Below are 17,673 nucleotides of genomic sequence, written 5' to 3'. Positions count from 1 at the left end.
TTAATGCACACCAGATGTGCATTGAAGTACAGATTGAACTTGTTTATAATATAAAATTACAATTATAATATTTATAGTGCATGTATTATGTATTGTTAACACTTGGATTATTAACTTCTTTCAATAAAGTGTTTCACATTCTCTACTGGTTGAAATTAAGTCTATCGTTTGATGAAATACTACACCTATCCTGTGTTTATCTGTCAGAGTCTATCTAGAAAATAGCGAAGGAGTCAGACGCACAAACATAAATGGAAACTAGAGGGTTAAATAAGGAACATAATTATGAGATGGGAACCAGGTGTATAAACAGACAAAACAAAAGGAAAAATTAAACATGGATCGGTGGCAGCAAGAAAGCCGGTGACGTTGACCACCGAACGCCGCCCGAACAAGGAGGGAACAACTTTGGTGGAAGTCTTGACAGTACCCCTCCCTTGACGTGCGGCTCCAGCAGTGCGCCGACACCGGCCTCTGGGATGACCCGGGGGACGAGACGCAGGGCGATCCGGATGGAGTCGGTGAAATTCCTGGAGTAACAATGGGTCCAGGATGTCCCCCACTGGTACCCAGCATCTCTCCTCTGGGCCGTACCCGTCCCACTTCACGAGGTACTCTCGCCCGACGTCTTGAGTCCATGCCGGGGCCCCCTCGATATCCAGAAGGGGTGGAGTAACCTCCCGCACCTCAGACTGCTGGAGCGGACCAGCCACCACCGGCCTGAGGAGAGACACATGGAATGAGGGGTTAATACGGTAATCAGGGGGAGCTATAACCTATAGCAAACCTCGTTCAGTCTCCTCAGGACTTTGAATGGCCCCATAGACCGCGAACCCAGCTTCCGGCAGGGCAGGTGAAGGGGCAGGTTTCGGGTCGAGAGCCAGACCCGGTCCCCCGGTGCATACTCCGGGGCCTCACTGAGGTGACGGTCGGCACTCATCTTCTGCCGCTTGATGGCCAAGCACAAGGGCAGCGTTCCATGTCTCCTCCGAGTGCCGAAACCATTCATCCACCGCAGGAGCCTCGATCTGGCTCTGATGCCATGGTGCCAGGACCGGCTGGTAACCTAGCACACACTGAAAAGGTGACAGGTTAGTGGAGGAGTGGCGGAGGGAGTTTTGAGCCATCTCTGCCCAGGGGAGAAACACCGCCCACTCCCCCGGCCGGTCCTGGCAATAGGACCGCAGAAACCTACCCACCTCCTGGTTGACTCTTTCCACCTGCCCGTTGCTCTCGGGGTGAAAACCTGAGGTAAGGCTGACCGAGACCCCCAGGCACTCCATAAGCGCCCTCCAGACTTTAGACGCAAATTGGGTACCCCGATCAGAAACTATATCCTCAGGCACCCCATAGTGCCGGAATATGTGGGTGAATAGGGCCTATGCAGTCTGTAGGGCCGTAGGGAGACCGGGCAAAGGAAGGAATTAGAAAACCGATCCACAACGACTAGGATCGTGGTGTTACCCCGCGAGGGTGGAAGATCCATCAGGAAATCCACCGAAAGGTGTGACCACGGTCGTTGTGGAACGGGAAGGGGTTGTAATTTCCCTCTGGGCAGGTGCCTAGGTGCCTTGCACTGTGCGCACACCGAACAGGAGGACACATAAACCCTCACGTCCTTGGCTAACGTGAGCCACCAGTACTTCCCAGCAAGACAGCGCGCTGTCCGGCCGATGCCAGGATGACTAGAGGAGGGTGAAGTGTGGGCCCAACAGATCAAACGATTGCGGACATCGAACGGAACATACTTACGCCCAACCGGACACTGGGTAGGAGTGGGCTCTGAACGTGACGCCCGTTCCATGTCCGCGTCCACCTCCCATACCACCCGTGCCACCAGGCAAGAAGCTGGAATAATGGCAGCGGGATCTGCGGACCACTCCTCTGTGTCATACATCCGGGACAGTGCGTCTGCCTTAACATTCTGGGATACTGGTCTGTAGGAGAGGGTGAAAGAAAAGCGGGTGACAAACATGGCCCACCTTGCCTGGCGAGGGTTCAGTCTCCTCGCTGCTTGAATGTACTCCAGATTGCGGTGGTCAGCCCAAATGAGAAAAGGGTGTCTGGCCCCCTCAAGCCAATGTCTCCACGCTTTCAGAGCCTTGACAACAGCCAACAACTCCCGGTCCCCCACATCATAGTTTCGCTCCGCTGGGCTGAGCTTCTTCGAAAAGAATGCACAGGGGCGGAGCTTTGGTGGCGTACCCGAGCGCTGAGACAGCACAGCCCCTATCCCTGCCTCGGACGTGTCCACCTCTACTATGAACGCTAAGGAGGGATCAGGATGAGCCAGTACGGGAGCTGAGGTAAACAGAGCCTTCAGGTGACCAAAAGCCCTGTCCGCCCCAGTCGACCACTGCAGTTGCACCGGTCCCCTCTTCAGCAGTGAGGTAATGGGAGCCGCTACCTGATCAAAACCCCGGATAAACCTCTGGTAGTAGTTGGCAAACCCTAAAAACCGCTGCACCTCCTTTACCGTGGTGGGAGTTGGCCAATTACACACGGCCTTAATGCAGTCATTCTTCATCTCTACCCCTGATGCGGAAAAGCAGTACCCTAGGAAGGGGACGGACTGTTGGAAGAACAGACTTTTCTCAGCCTTGACGTACAGGTCATGTTCCAACAGTCTACCAAGCACCCTGCGTACCAGGGACACATGCTCGGCGCGTGTAGCGGAGTATATTAGAATGTCATCTATATACACCACTACACCCTGCCCGTGCAGGTCCTTGAAAATCTCATCTACGAAGGATTGGAAGACTGATGGAGCATTCATTAACCCGTACGGCATGACGAGGTACTCATAATGCCCAGAAGTGGTGCTAAATGCTGTCTTCCACTCATCTCCCGCACCAGGTTGTTAGCGCTCCTGAGGTCCAATTTTGTGAAGAAGCGCGCCCTGTGTAATGACTCGGTCATACTGGCTATGAGCGGTATCAGGTAACTGTATTTTACCGTGATCTTATTCAAACCTCGATAATCAATACACGGACGCAAACCTCCATCCTTCTTCTTCACAAAAAAGAAACTCGAGGAGACAGGTGAGATGGAAGGCTGAATGTATCCCTGTCCCAGAGATTCAGTGACATATGTCTCCATAGCCGCCGTCTCCTCCTGTGACAGAGGATACACGTGACTCCTGGGAAGTGCAGCTTCTACCAAGAGATCTATCGCACAATCCCCCTGTTGATGGGGTGGTAATTGAGTCGCCTTCTTTTTACAGATGGCGAGTGCCAAATCGGCATATTTGGGGGAATGTGCATGGTGGAGACCTGGTTTGGACTTTCCACCGTAGTGACACCTAAGGAAAATCATACGCCCTCGGGAGCGAGAGCTGAATCCCACCGGATCCTGATGATGGAGAGGCGGACATCACGGTAGGTAGTGGTGGAACCTGAGGAGACGACACAGGGTTCACAGGAAAAACCCCTCTCCCATCGGTCCATGGTTTGCTGCTGAACGCGCTCCTCCATTTGAAGCGGAGGGCTGGCTGCACCTGCTGACTCCATGTATGAGGTGTGTGATTCTGTCAGAGTCTATCTAGAAGATAGCAAAGGAGTCAGGCGCAGGACACAGGTAAGAGTAAATAAACACTGTATTTACTGAATCCAAGAACGTAACAAAAATCCCGTTATCAAACAAGGACAAAACAGGATCGAAATCCAACACACGAAAGACAATCACGCACAAACAGAAAGGGAAACCAGAGGGTTAAATAAGGAACATAATTATGAGATGGGAACCGAACGCCGCCCGAACAAGGAGAGGGAACAACTTTGGTGGATGTCGTGACATTATCAGATCAATGCAGGTGAAGGAAATTAGATATCGAGATCAACCAGTTTTAGAGTATTTACATGATGCATAGGAAGTAACAATACCTGTATGCAGTGTACTGCTACAGTGTACTGTTTTTAAAATTATATTTATGTATATACAAATTACAAATCAGCCTTTAATTAGTTAAATCATGTTTCTAGTCTATTGCATAGTTACAATGTGTCCCAGGACCAGGATTGGTAAAAACTGTTGAAGGGTATAATTGTAATACATACATGCAGACACAGCATCATACAAAGACTGGAATTTGATACTCCTGGTATTGGATATGACTGAAAAAGAATCTCACAGACATTCATACCCGAACCACACCTTTATTTGCCAAGGTAGAGTACATGATCAGTGAATATATTAAATGTACAGGCTACAATGTGGGGATCTCATGCATGGTAATAACTGCATGTATATATGACTTGTATGCATGGCACAAAGTTATATTATATTCTACTCAATCCATAGGCTTCATTAATGTCATTCAGACTGTTTTGAAGTTGACACAACTTGCTAGGATAGCCCAGGTTCATAGCTAGGTTCTGAACTAATATGTATACCAAACGTTTGGGTCCATGCACAGATCAGGTAGATAGCTAGCTACACATCCATAGGCATACAGGTATTGTTATCCTCCGCTGCACAATAAGCAAGAAAGTAGTTAGCTAGCCGCGTTACTTCAGCTGCATGGCAAATATCAGCAAGGCGAGCTTACAAAATTGTCCATTAAATTGGCAGGAAACGCTTTAGCTAGCTAGATTCTTTACATCCACTGTTTCACAAGACGACAGCCTGGGTAGCTGGTTGTTTCAGGAGTCCCTAAAACATTAAACAACCATAAGTACAATTTCATTCTCATTTCACAACACAAGTTAACTTTATGACAAAAAAATATGCATATTCGTTTGCCATTAACTAACATATTCCTCTCAACTGTACAGTTTTTTGCATGATTCGTTATGAAATTATAATTACTTACATTTGCTTCCAACCTGGTATTTTTGTCAGCCATCTCTGCTAAAGAAAGTCTCCAGCCTTGGGTCGCATAGTGTCAAATTCGTCATGGGAACCACTCGATATGATAGGTCATCGCCTAGCGGTCGCGACTGGTGATTTGCATAAAGTTGGGAAATATTGAACTTTTTCACTGACTCCCATGCCACGTTCGTGTTGCCCAACGATCCCGTCTTCTCCGCTTCTCACCGCTTTGCTTCCATTGAAAATGAACGGGAAGCTGTGTTTCACCGAACGGCACTGTGTGCTAGTGTACACGAGGCGTAAGACATTAATGAGGAAGCTAGGACTGACGTAGTCAATATAACTATTTGTTCAGCACTTTTGAAAAGTACAGCAACAGAATTCAGAACATGGGCCGTTCTTACAGTATTCTCCCTGTACACCAAGTCAGAACCTTTGAATAAATAAAGGGGGCATATAAGCAGACAATGAATGCTCTTACAATATTTAATGATTACATTTCTCTAAAACAGGCTATAGACTACATGTGCACCACCAAGTCATAACAGTAGATGAAATTATTAGGGTGAAGCACATGGCCTACTAACAGCATACTACACAACATACACTTAGTATTACTTTCTTATCTACAGTATACATATCTCCCTGGCATATTACATAATTTATGCAGCAGCATACAATACATTTTTGGACTCACAGTTGTGCAGGAAGGTGGCATGGGGCTTCTTCGTGGGCAAAATGTTTCATGAAAGTCTGTCATTCTCTGGATTTATGGTGCTTTCAAGACAACGGGGAACTCTGAAAAAAAACAAGGTTGAATCTTGATGACGTGATCTTCAGGTTGGAGCTCTAGAAAGAGACCCGAGTTCCTGACTTGCAATTCTGAGTTGGATGACATTTCAAAACGTATTTTCCCAGTTGGAGCTTGAATTTTTTCCCAGAGTTCCCAGTTGTCTTAAAGTCACTGAAGTCAGAGTTCCCATTTTCCATGTTTCCAATTGTTTTGAACGCGGCAGATATCATGCTGGTTTGACATGATGTTGAATGTTTATCCTTTTAAACTTGGAAAATAGACCCTTAAACCCAGACTTGGACCACACACCCACTCCACTGAATAGCAGACTGGTGATTGCTTTGCAATGCTTACAGTTAGCCAACGATTCCTTCCAAACCACTCATTGCTAAATTTCAGATTTTCAACTTGTTGTGTAATGTTTATGTCCAATAGCCAATGAGCACTGATACATTTTATCTATAATTCCCCAACATTATTTCTCTTCATATGACAAGGATTAAAAAGCATTTGCCAGTAGATTGTTGACTTGATTCATGATGATGACTGCTCGCTTACTAGCTAAGATTTTGAAAGTATGATGTTGACATGATCAGTCCAATCAAAGCTACTAGTGTAGATATATTGTGATTTGACATCATTTTATCTGTGGCCAATGACCTTGAGCCTTCTTGGGTGGGCACTACGAATGTAACTCTATGGCAGCACCCAAGGGGCTTGAACTATCTAGCTCTACCCTTAGATTTGGGGGTGACGTAATGTCCCCAAGAGTGACAGAACACTGAGCCAATCACCGCACAACTAGAGAACATTACCAACCCCTGCGATACGTATTTAAAAAATATATATTATTATTTTTTATATTGTTTGCAAACTGATATGTGACATTATTATATGTACTGTATGATATAATGTAAAAAAAAAACATGCAAAACAGGCCCTTATCCATTTAGAAATGCCAGTGAATGGAGAATGCTGTTATTTCAATTTTAAAAAAGAAAGTAGATGCCTTTTCCACTTGGAACCGGAAGGTTCGCTTGACTTTATTCAGGCTCGCTCGACCTTATTCAGGTTCGCTCAATCTTATTCAGGTTCGTTCTAATTTATTCAGGTTCGCTCAACCTTATTCAGGTTCGTTCTACCTTATTCAAGCTCGCTCGACCTTATTCAGGTTCGCTCAATCTTATTCAGGTTCGTTCTAATTTATTCAGGTTCGCTCAACCTTATTCAGGTTCGTTCTACCTTATTCAAGCTCGCTCGACCTTATTCAAGCTCGCTCGACCTTATTCAGGTTCGCTCAATCTTATTCAGGTTCGCTCAATCTTATTCAGGTTCGCTCATCCTTATTCAGGTTCGCTCAACTTTATTCAGGTTCTCTCAACCTTATTCAGGTTCGCTCAACCTTATTCAGGTTCGTTCTAATTTATTCAGGTTCGCTCAACTTTATTCAGGGTCGCTCAACCTTATTCAAGTTCGCTCAACCTTATTCAGGTTCGTTCTACCTTATTCAAATTCGCTCAACCTTATTCAGGTTCACTCAACCTTATTCAGGTTCGTTCTAATTTATTCAGGTTCGCTCAACTTTATTCAGGGTCGCTCAACCTTATTCAAGTTCGCTCAACCTTATTCAGGTTCGTTCTACCTTATTCAAGCTCGCTCGACCTTATTCAGGTTCGCTCAATCTTATTCAGGTTCGCTCAATCTTATTCAGGTTCGCTCAACCTTATTCAGGTTCGCTCAACTTTATTCAGGTTCTCTCAACCTTCTTCAGGTTCGCTCAACCTTATTCAGGTTCGTTCTAATTTATTCAGGTTCGCTCAACTTTATTCAGGGTCGCTCAACCTTATTCAGGTTCGCTCAACCTTATTCAGGTTCGCTCAACCTTATTCAGGTTCACTCAACCTTATTCAGGTTCGCTCAACTTTATTCAAATTCGCTCAACGTTATTCAGGTTCGCTCAATCTTATTCAGGTTCGCTCAACCTTATTCAGGTTCGCTCAACCTTATTCAGGTTCGCTCAACTTTATTCAGGTTCTCTCAACCTTATTCAGGTTCACTCAACCTTATTCAGGTTTGTTCTAATTTATTCAGGTTCGCTCAACTTTATTCAGGGTCGCTCAACCTTATTCAGGTTCGCTCAACCTTATTCAGGTTGGCTCAACCTTATTCATGATTTCCTTAAAGGTGGTGGAAGTATAAGGGAATGAAGTCAAGGTCAGTCTTGGTTTAAGTCAAGGTCAGTTGTGGTTTAAGTCAAGGTCAGTCGTGGTTTAAGTCAAGGTCAGTCGTGGTTTAAGTCAAGGTCAGTCGTGGTTTAAGTCAAGGTCAGTCGTGGTTTAAGTCAAGGTCAGTCGTGGTTTAACCTCTAGCGTCGAGCAAACCCGTATCCGGGAGCGTAATCATAGCCTCAAGCTCATTACCATAACGCAACGTTAACTATTCATGAAAATCGCAAATGAAATGAAATAAATATATTCACTCACAAGCTTAGCCTTTTGTTAACAACACTGTCATCTCAGATTTTCAAAATATGCTTTTCAACCATAGCTACACAAGCATTTGTGTAAGAGTATTGATAGCATAGCATTAAGCCTAGCATTCAGCAGGCAACATTTTCACAAAAACAAGAAAAGCATTCAAACAAAATCATTTGAAGAACTTTGGATGTTTTCAATGAGGAGACTCTCAGTTAGATAGCAAATGTTCATTTTTTCCCAAAATATTATTTGTGTAGGAGAAATCGCTCCGTTTTGTTCATCACGTTTGGCTAAGAAAAAAATCTGAAAATGCAGTCTCTACAACGCCAAACTTTTTACCAAATTAACTCCATAATATCGACAGAAACATGGCAAACATTGTTTAGAATCAATCCTCAAGGTGTTTTTCACATATCTATTTGATGATAAATCATTTGTGGCAGTTGGGTTTCTCCTCAGAAGCAAACGGAAAAATACACGCAGCTGGAGATTACGCAATAATTGCGACGGAGGACACCAAGCGACCACCTGGTATATGTAGTGTAAAATGGTCAATCTTCCAATGATATGCCTACAAATACGTCACAATGCTGTCGACACTATGGGGAAACGACAGAAAGTCTAAGCTCATTGGGACACAGCGCATTCAAAATCTGGGGCACTTCCTGTTTGAAATTTCATCTTGGTTTCGCCTGTAGCATCAGTTCTGTGGCACTCACAGACAATATCTTTGCAGTTTTGGAAACGTCAGAGTGTTTTCTTTCCAAAGCTGTCAATTATATGCATAGTTGAGCATCTTTTCGTGACAAAATATCGCGCTTAAAACGGGAATGTTTTTTTATCCAATAATAAAATACCGACCCCAGAGTTCCAAGAATTAAGTCAAGGCCAGTCGTGGTTTAAGTCAAGGTCAGTCATGATTCAAGTCAAGGTCAGTCATGGTTTATCTGTAGACACACCTCCACCCCGAGCCAATAGTGGGTGAATAGCATTCTATTCTCATGTTCAAGGTCAGAATACGAATAGATAGAAAAGTGCATAGATAGGAATAACGTTACAATTTATTTACGCTTAACTTGGGTCGGAATCGGGGACTTGATGCAAATAGGGTAAGAAACCTGTATACTTGCATGTCTCTGTCATGTTAATCCAGTTCTTCAGCTTCTCTAACTAATCAAATCAAATGTATTTATAAAGCCCTTCTTACATCAGCTGATATCTCAAAGTGCTGTCCAGAAATCCAGCCTAAAACCCCAAACAGTAAGCAATGCAGGTGTAGAAGCACGGTGGCAAGGAAAAACTCCCTAGAAAGACCAAAACCTAGGAAGAAACCAAGAGAGGAACCAGGCTATGAGGGGTGGCCAATCCTCTTCTGGCTGTGCCGGGTGGAGATTATAACAGAACATGGCCAAGATGTTCAAATGTTCATAGATGACCAGCAGGGTCAAATAATAATAATCACAGTAGTTGTTGAGGGTGCAACAGGTCAGCAGCTCAGGAGTAAATGTCAGTTGGCTTTTTTCATAGCCGAACTAGATACCAAGGGCCCAGTACTGGACAACTAGATACCAAGGGCCCAGTACTGGACAACTAGATACCAAGGGCCCAGTACTGGACAATTAGATACCAAGGGCCCAGTACTGGACAACTAGATACCAAGGGCCCAGTACTGGACAACTAGATACCAAAGGCCCAGTACTGGACAACTAGATACCAAGGGCCCAGTACTGGACAACTAGATACCAAGGGCCCAGTACTGGACAACTAGATACCAAGGGCCCAGTACTGGACAACTAGATACCAAGGGCCCAGTACTGGACAACTAGATACCAAAGGCCCAGTACTGGACAACTAGATACCAAGGGCCCAGTACTGGACAACTAGATACCAAGGGCCCAGTACTGGACAACTAGATACCAAGGGCCCAGTACTGGACAACTAGATACCAAGGGCCCAGTACTGGACAACTAGATACCAAGGGCCCAGTACTGGACAACTAGATACCAAGGGCCCAGTACTGGACAACTAGATACCAAGGGCCCAGTACTGGACAACTAGATACCAAGGGCCCAGTACTGGACAACTAGATACCAAGGGCCCAGTACTGGACAACTAGATACCAAGGGCCCAGTACTGGACAACTAGATACCAAGGGCCCAGTACTGGACAACTAGATACCAAGGGCCCAGTACTGGACAACTAGATACCAAGGGCCCAGTACTGGACAACTAGATACCAAAGGCCCAGTACTGGACAACTAGATACCAAGGGCCCAGTACTGGACAACTAGATACCAAGGGCCCAGTACTGGACAACTAGATACCAAGGGCCCAGTACTGGACAACTAGATACCAAGGGCCCAGTACTGGACAACTAGATACCAAGGGCCCAGTACTGGACAACTAGATACCAAGGGCCCAGTACTGGACAACTAGATACCAAGGGCCCAGTACTGGACAACTAGATACCAAGGGCCCAGTACTGGACAACTAGATACCAAGGGCCCAGTACTGGACAACTAGATACCAAGGGCCCAGTACTGGACAACTAGATACCAAGGGCCCAGTACTGGACAACTAGATACCAAGGGCCCAGTACTGGACAACTAGATACCAAGGGCCCAGTACTGGACAACTAGATACCAAGGGCCCAGTACTGGACAACTAGATACCAAGGGCCCAGTACTGGACTACTTTTATTTAATACAGTCCATGGCCAGGATTCAAACCGATCGAACCTAAATGTCAATGTGAAAAAAAAAGAAGGTCATCTCTGATTGAGTGGACATATGCAGAGTTTCCCGTGAAATTTGTCTCCGCAAAAGCGCAAACATTGCCAAAAAAAAAAAAAAAAAACGGCATTGTTGACAAATAGTGGTGGGATTGAATCCTGGCCTATAACAGAGGGACCACCAAACCAATGAGATAAAAACACAGGACACACACCGTTGTTCTAACGTGAAAACCTTTATTAATCATACTCGTATATTCTTCTTTATTTATTTCATTGCGGTTACCGTTCTCTTCCTTATAGTTTCTTAATGTTTGGTATCTGTTTTGATATTTACATTTACATTAGTGGTACATATAGAGAGGAGACTGGGACAGGCCTTTCTCCAGTATTAACACTAAAGCTCACCACACCTCCTCCTCTTCCTCCTCCTAACTCACGATGGAGGTATAGGACTAGAATTACCTCATCAGGCCTTATCAATTTTTCAACCAATCAATTAATAGATTATTATATATGACCCTCTACACACTTAGTATGCAGTATGTCCCCATAATGAATGATAAACACATAGAGAGAGAGAGAGAGAGAGAGAGAGAGAGAGAGAGATGAGGCCAGTGTGTTGGTACACTAAAAAGGTGCATTAAACACACACACAGTGACGTGTGGACAGACACATATCCCATACACACACTCATTCACACACACATTCACCCCTCAGCTACAAGATACAAAGGAGACGTACAGTCATTCATTCACCCCATCACAGTGAAGAAGAATATACCATACCATAAACTACAAAATATTGAGACACAAGTTCATGAAGTACTGTGTAAATCGAGCTGAGCATACGCTTGCAATGGAGTTACAAAATGAATTCCTACATTAGTGCTTCTTTGATATTTTAGAATATACATGTTTACACCCCAACAAACTTTGTAAAACTTCCATTTTTTTTTCTCTCTCCGGTGAATATCTATACACAGTAACCGTAGCAACTCACGTTAGACAACAGTGTTCTGGTAAAGAGGGTTATTGAGGAAGGGGGGGGGGGGGGGGGGGGGGGCGGATAAGGAGGATGTTTTGTTTGTAAGAGTTCACCCATTATGTTATAAGACACCCAATATCACATGAGAATTAGGTGATTTCCTTCTTTTCACAAGTAAAACATAAACACATAATCAGGAAATGACACGAATATACAGTATCTAGTGTTGCTTAATGTGTTAGCATTAGGGATTTATTACAAGGTCAGTGTCTAAGGATGCAATGTATACAGCACATTCAGGAAGTATTCAGACCCCTTGACTTTTCCCACATTTTGTTACGTTACAGCTTTATTCTAAAAATGGATTCAATCATTTTTGTCCCTCATAAATCTACACACAATGCCCCATAATGACATCACAATACCTCATAATGACATCACAATGCCCCATAATGACATAGCCAAAACAGGTTGTTAGAAAAGTTTGCAAATTTATAACAAAAAAAAATACAAAACTGAAATATTACATTTACATCAGTATTCAGACCCTTTCCTCACTACTTTGGCAGCGATTAAAGCCTCGAGTCTTCTTGGGTATGACGCTACAAGCTTGAAACACGTGTATTTGGGGAGTTTCTCCCATTTTTCTCTGCAGATCCTCTCAAGCTCTGTCAGGTTGGATGGGGAGTGTTGCTGCACAGCTATTTTCAGGTCTCTTTTCAGAGATGTTTGATTGGGTTCAAGTCTGGGCTCTGGCTGGGTCACTCAAGGACATACCAAACTTCTTCCATTTCAGAATGATGGAGGCCACTGTGTTCTTGGGGACCTTCAATGCTGCATGTTTTGGTGCCTCGACACAATCCTGTCTCAGAGCTCTACGGACAATTCCTTCGACCTCATGGCTTGATTTTTGGTCTGACATGCACTGTCAACTGTGGGACCATATATAGACAGGTGTGTGCCTTTCCAAATATTGTCCAATCCATTGACTTTACCACAGGTGGACTCCAATCAAGTTCTAGAAACATCTCAAGGGTTATCAATGGAAACAGGATTCACCTGAGCTCAATTTCCAGTCTCATAGCAAATGGTTGAATACTTACTGTTTTTGCTTTGTCATTATGGGGTATTGTGATGTCATTATGGGGTATTGTGATGTCATTATGGGGTATTGTGATGTCATTATGGGGTATTGTGTGTAGATTGATGAGGGGAAAAGAAAATGTAGCATAATTCTGTAACGTAACAAAATGTGGAAAGTCAAGGGGTCTGAAAACTTTCCGAATGCACTGTACGCTTTCAAATGTGACTGTCTACATGAGTGTGTGTGTGTGTGTCTGTGTGTGTGTGTGTGTGTGTGTCTGTGTGTGTGTCTGAGTGTGTGTGTGTGTCTGAGTGTGTGAGAGTGTGTGTGTGTGTGTCTGAGTGTGATAGTGTGTCTGAGTGTGATAGTGTGTCTGAGTGTGTGTGTGTGTCTGTGTGTGTGTGTGTGTGTCTGTGTGTGTGTGTGTGTGTGTGTCTGAGTGTGTGAGTGTGTGTCTGAGTGTGTGAGTGTGTGTCTGAGTGTGTGAGTGTGTGTGTGTCTGTGTGTGTGTGTCTGAGTGTGTGTGTCTGAGTGTGTGTGTGTGTGTCTGAGTGTGTGTCTGAGTGTGTGAGAGAGTGTGTGTGTGTGTGTGTGTGTGTCTGAGTGTGTGAGTGTGTGTCTGAGTGTGTGAGTGTGTGTCTGAGTGTGTGAGTGTGTGTGTGTGTGTGTGTGTCTGAGTGTGTGTGTGTGTGTGTGTGTCTGAGTGTGTGTGTGTCTGTGTGTGTGTGTCTGAGTGTGTGTGTCTGAGTGTGTGTGTGTGTGTGTGTCTGAGTGTGTGTCTGAGTGTGTGAGAGAGTGTGTGTGTGTGTGTGTGTGTGAGTGTGTGTGTGTCTGAGTGTGTGAGTGTGTGTCTGAGTGTGTGTGTGTGTGTGTGTGTGTGTCTGAGTGTGTGTGTGTCTGTGTGTGTGTGTGTCTGAGTGTGTGTGTGTGTGTGTGTGTGTCTGAGTGTGTGTGTGTGTGTGTCTGAGTGTGTGTCTGAGTGTGTGTCTGAGTGTGAGTGTGTGTGTGTGTCTGAGTATGTGTCTGAGTGTGTGTCTGAGTGTGTGTGTGTGTGTGTGTGTGTGTCTGAGTGTGTGTCTGAGTGTGTGTGTGTGTGTGTGTTTTCTCTCACTACAATACGTGATTTCAAGAACAATAATTCAACCCAGTCTTCTTCATCCATATTCTTGCAGATAATCCATACGTTTTCTGTTGGTCAGTCTCTGTCCCCGTCTTGGTCGATGATCGGCTGTGTGAAGATTGTCTTGTCTCTGCTGGGGTTCCTAGGGGTTCAGTGATAGTGGAATAGTGTGGAGGTAGAGAGACTGTAGGACTGTGAGCAGGGCCAATATAATAGAGATGTACATATCATTGGCAGATCCAGCATAGACTAGAAGGTGAGAACTAGAATACAGTACATGTGTGAATGAATGGGAGGCATCTGGCTACATAGCATTTCTCTCCCTCTCTCCTGTCTGTTTCGCTCACTCATTGTCCACCTCTCTTTCTCTTTTACTCTCTTCTCCTCTCGATCTCTCTCTTCTCTCTCTCACACAGCCATGGTGTGCCAGTGTCGTCCTCTTCTGGGGGATGATGGGTAAAACTCTGGAGCGTGATGATGAAAGTTACACATACACACTAGGAAACGCAGACACCTGAGAGAGAGAGAGAGGGGATTGGATAAAAAAAGATAGAGAGAGAGAGAGGGTGAGAGAAAGAGAGAGACAGAGACCGGAGAGAGATGGAGAGAGAGGGTGAGAGAGAGAGAAAGACAGAAACCGGAGAGAGATGGAGAGAGAGAGAAAGACAGAAACCGGAGAGAGATGGAGAGAGAGAGGGTGAGAGAGAGAGAAAGACAGAGACCGGAGAGGGATGATGAGAGAGAGGGTGAGAGAAAGAGAAAGACAGAGACCGGAGAGAGATGGAGAGAGAGAAGGTGAGAGAAAGAGAAAGACAGAGACCGGAGAGAGATGGAGAGAGAGAGGGTGAGAGAGAGAGAACGACAGAGACCGGAGAGAGATGGAGAGAGAGAGGGTGAGATAAAGAGAAAGACAGAGACCGGAGAGAGATGGAGAGAGAGAGGGTGAGAGAAAGAGAAAGACAGAGACTGGAGAGAGAGAAAGAGAGGGTGAGAGAAAGAGAGAGACAGAGACAGGAGAGAGAGAAAGAGAGAAACAGAGACCGGAGAGAGATGGAGAGAGAGAAAGAGAGGGTGAGAGAAAGAGAGAGACTGGAGAGAGAGAGAGAGAAAGAGAGGGTGAGAGAAAGAGAGAGTGAGAGAAAGAGAGAGGCAGAAACCGGAGAGAGATGGAGAGAGAGAGGGTGACAGGAAGAGAGAGACAGAGACCGGAGAGAGATGGAGAGAGAGAGGGTGACAGAAAGAGAGAGAGTGACAGAAAGAGAGAGATGGAGAGAGCGAGAGAGAGGGGGGAAAAGGGGACATGCAAGGGGATATATGCTCTGACGATGAAAATGTACGACCCATTTACCATAATAGCACAGCGAGGACACGTACTACATTTCCAGGCCAAACCTGATATGACATTAAATAGGACATGACCATTTTACACATACTAAAGAGACGCACACTGAATAATTCACATCACAGACACATGTTTCAGCCACATAACAGACACATGTTTCAGCCACATCACAGACACATGTTTCAGCCACATCACAGACACATGTTTCAGGCACATTAGCAGACACATGTTTCAGGCACATCACAGACACATGTTTCAGCCCCATCACAGACACATGTTTCAGCCACATCACAGACACATGTTTCAGGCACATTAGCAGACACATGTTTCAGCCACATTAGCAGACACATGTTTCAGCCACATCACAGACACATGTTTCAGGCACATCACAGACACATGTTTCAGCCACATTAGCAGACACATGTTTCAGGCACATTAGCAGACACATGTTTCAGCCACATTAGCAGACACATGTTTCAGCCACATCACAGACTCATGTTTCAGCCACATCACAGACACATGTTTCAGCCACATCACAGACACATGTTTCAGGCACATCACAGACACATGTTTCAGGCACATTAGCAGACACATGTTTCAGCCACATCACAGACACATGTTTCAGGCACATTAGCAGACACATGTTTCAGGCACATTAGCAGACACATGTTTCAGGCACATTAGCAGACACATGTTTCAGCCACATTAGCAGACACATGTTTCAGGCACATCACAGACACATGTTTCAGCCACATCACAGACACATGTTTCAGCCACATCACAGACACATGTTTCAGCCACATCACAGACACATGTTTCAGCCACATCACAGACACATGTTTCAGCCACATCACAGACACATGTTTCAGCCACATCACAGACACATGTTTCAGGCACAAGAGTTTTGTTTGAATCGGCCTGTTTTGTCAAGGAAGCCAGTTTGACTGTATTTCATCACTCACCTATGGGTTGTTTTAGGCATTCCCAGCTTCTATGTGAGAAGGAGAGAGGGAGGGGGGGTGGGGAGATGGGGGTGGTGGGGAGGGAGGGGGAGATGGGGGTGGTGGGGAAGGAGGGGGAGATGGGGGTGATGGGTGCGGGGAGGGAGGGGGAGATGGGGGTGATGGGGGCAGGCAGAAAGAGGGGGAGATGGGGGCGGGCAGAGAGAGGGGGTGGGGAGATGGAGCGGGCAGAGAGAGGGGGTGGGGAGATGGGGTGGGCAGAGAGAGGGAGGGGGAGATGGGGTGGGCAGAGAGAGGGAAGGGGAGATGGGGTGGGCAGAGAGAGGGAGGGGGAGATGGGGCAGGCAGAGAGAAGGGGGTGGGCAGAGAGAGAGGGGGGGATGGGGAGGGAGGAGATAGGTTCATAGTTATTAGTTAATATTCCTGGATTTGTGTTGAATCATCAAAGACACAAAATGTGTAACAACCTATTGTATATTATGGGATGTGAAGTTCTATGTGTGTAGTACCAATGACAACCAGCAGGCGTGTCATTCTGGACCAGTGCAGTCTTCTGGTATTCATGGTAGCGTGTGTTTGAGAGGTGGATGGTTTTCATTGAGACAGGATAACAGTGAGCTGAGCAATCATCCATTTGTCATCCATCCCTACATTTTTCTCCATCCCCCCATTCAAAAGACCCCTGGACCCCTGGACCCCTGGACCCCTGGTTCCCTGGACCCCTGGACCCCTGGACCCCTGGACCCCTGGCTGCAAGTTATGCATCTGCTGCAACATCAGTCTGTCTGTCTCTCTTTCTCTCTTTCTGTCTCACCTCCTCTCCATCTCCTCTTCTTTCTACCTTTGTCTTATCTACTATTTTTCTTTCTCTCCTCTTGTCTTTCCCTTTCCCCTCTCTCTCTCTCTCTCTCTCTCTCTCCTCTTATGTCATCCCTTTTCCCCTCTCTCTGTTCTCTCTGTTCTCTCTCTCTCTCTCTTATGTCATCCCTTTTTCCCCTCTCTCTGTTCTCTTATCTCTACCTCCCCTCTCTTGTTCTCTCCTCCCTGGACACCCTCTCATGTTCACTCAATTAAATTCCACTGAAGGGCTTTATTGGCATGGGAAACATATGTTAACATTGTCAAAGCCAGTGAGGTAGATAATAAACAAAAGTGAAATAAACAACAAAAACTGTACAGTAAACATTACACTCACAGACGTTCCAACATTCCAACATTCCAACGTTCCAACATTCCAACATTCCAACGTTACAACATTACAACATTACAACATTACACTCACAGACGTTCCAACATTCCAACATTCCAACGTTCCAACATTACAACGTTCCAACATTACAACATTACAACATTACACTCACAGACGTT

General features: G+C 45.3%; 1 protein-coding gene and 1 long non-coding RNA gene across 5 annotated transcripts in view; both read right to left on the bottom strand.

Moving 5' to 3' along the window:
- Positions 1-4,134: 4,134 nt before the first annotated feature.
- Positions 4,135-5,054, bottom strand: LOC110533938 (uncharacterized). The gene is made up of 2 exons (XR_002475063.3): positions 4,811-5,054; positions 4,135-4,650 (listed from the first exon to the last, which is right to left on the bottom strand). It is a non-coding gene; the product is annotated as an uncharacterized LOC110533938 (long non-coding RNA).
- An 8,479-nt stretch (positions 5,055-13,533) lies between these two features.
- LOC110500611 (LHFPL tetraspan subfamily member 3 protein) overlaps positions 13,534-17,673 on the bottom strand; it is a 69,764-nt gene continuing 65,624 nt past the window's right edge. For 2 of the 4 annotated variants that reach the window (XM_090213363.1, XM_090213367.1), the window contains exons 4-5: positions 16,306-16,331; positions 13,534-14,515 (exon numbers count right to left, since the gene is read on the bottom strand). In XM_090213363.1, coding sequence (XP_090069489.1) covers positions 16,318-16,331 — 14 coding nt within the window. In that variant the 3' untranslated portion in view covers positions 13,534-14,515; positions 16,306-16,317. Of the gene's footprint in view, positions 14,516-16,305; positions 16,335-17,673 lie in introns of all 4 variants that reach the window. The other 2 variants (XM_036960160.2, XM_036960170.2) reach the window with 2 other exon arrangements.

The sequence above is a fragment of the Oncorhynchus mykiss genome, chromosome 2 (assembly GCF_057628025.1).
Source record: "Oncorhynchus mykiss isolate SJ-2025 chromosome 2, ASM5762802v1, whole genome shotgun sequence".
In the NCBI taxonomy this organism is placed as follows: domain Eukaryota; kingdom Metazoa; phylum Chordata; class Actinopteri; order Salmoniformes; family Salmonidae; genus Oncorhynchus; species Oncorhynchus mykiss.
This window is presented reverse-complemented; position numbering and strand designations above follow the sequence as displayed.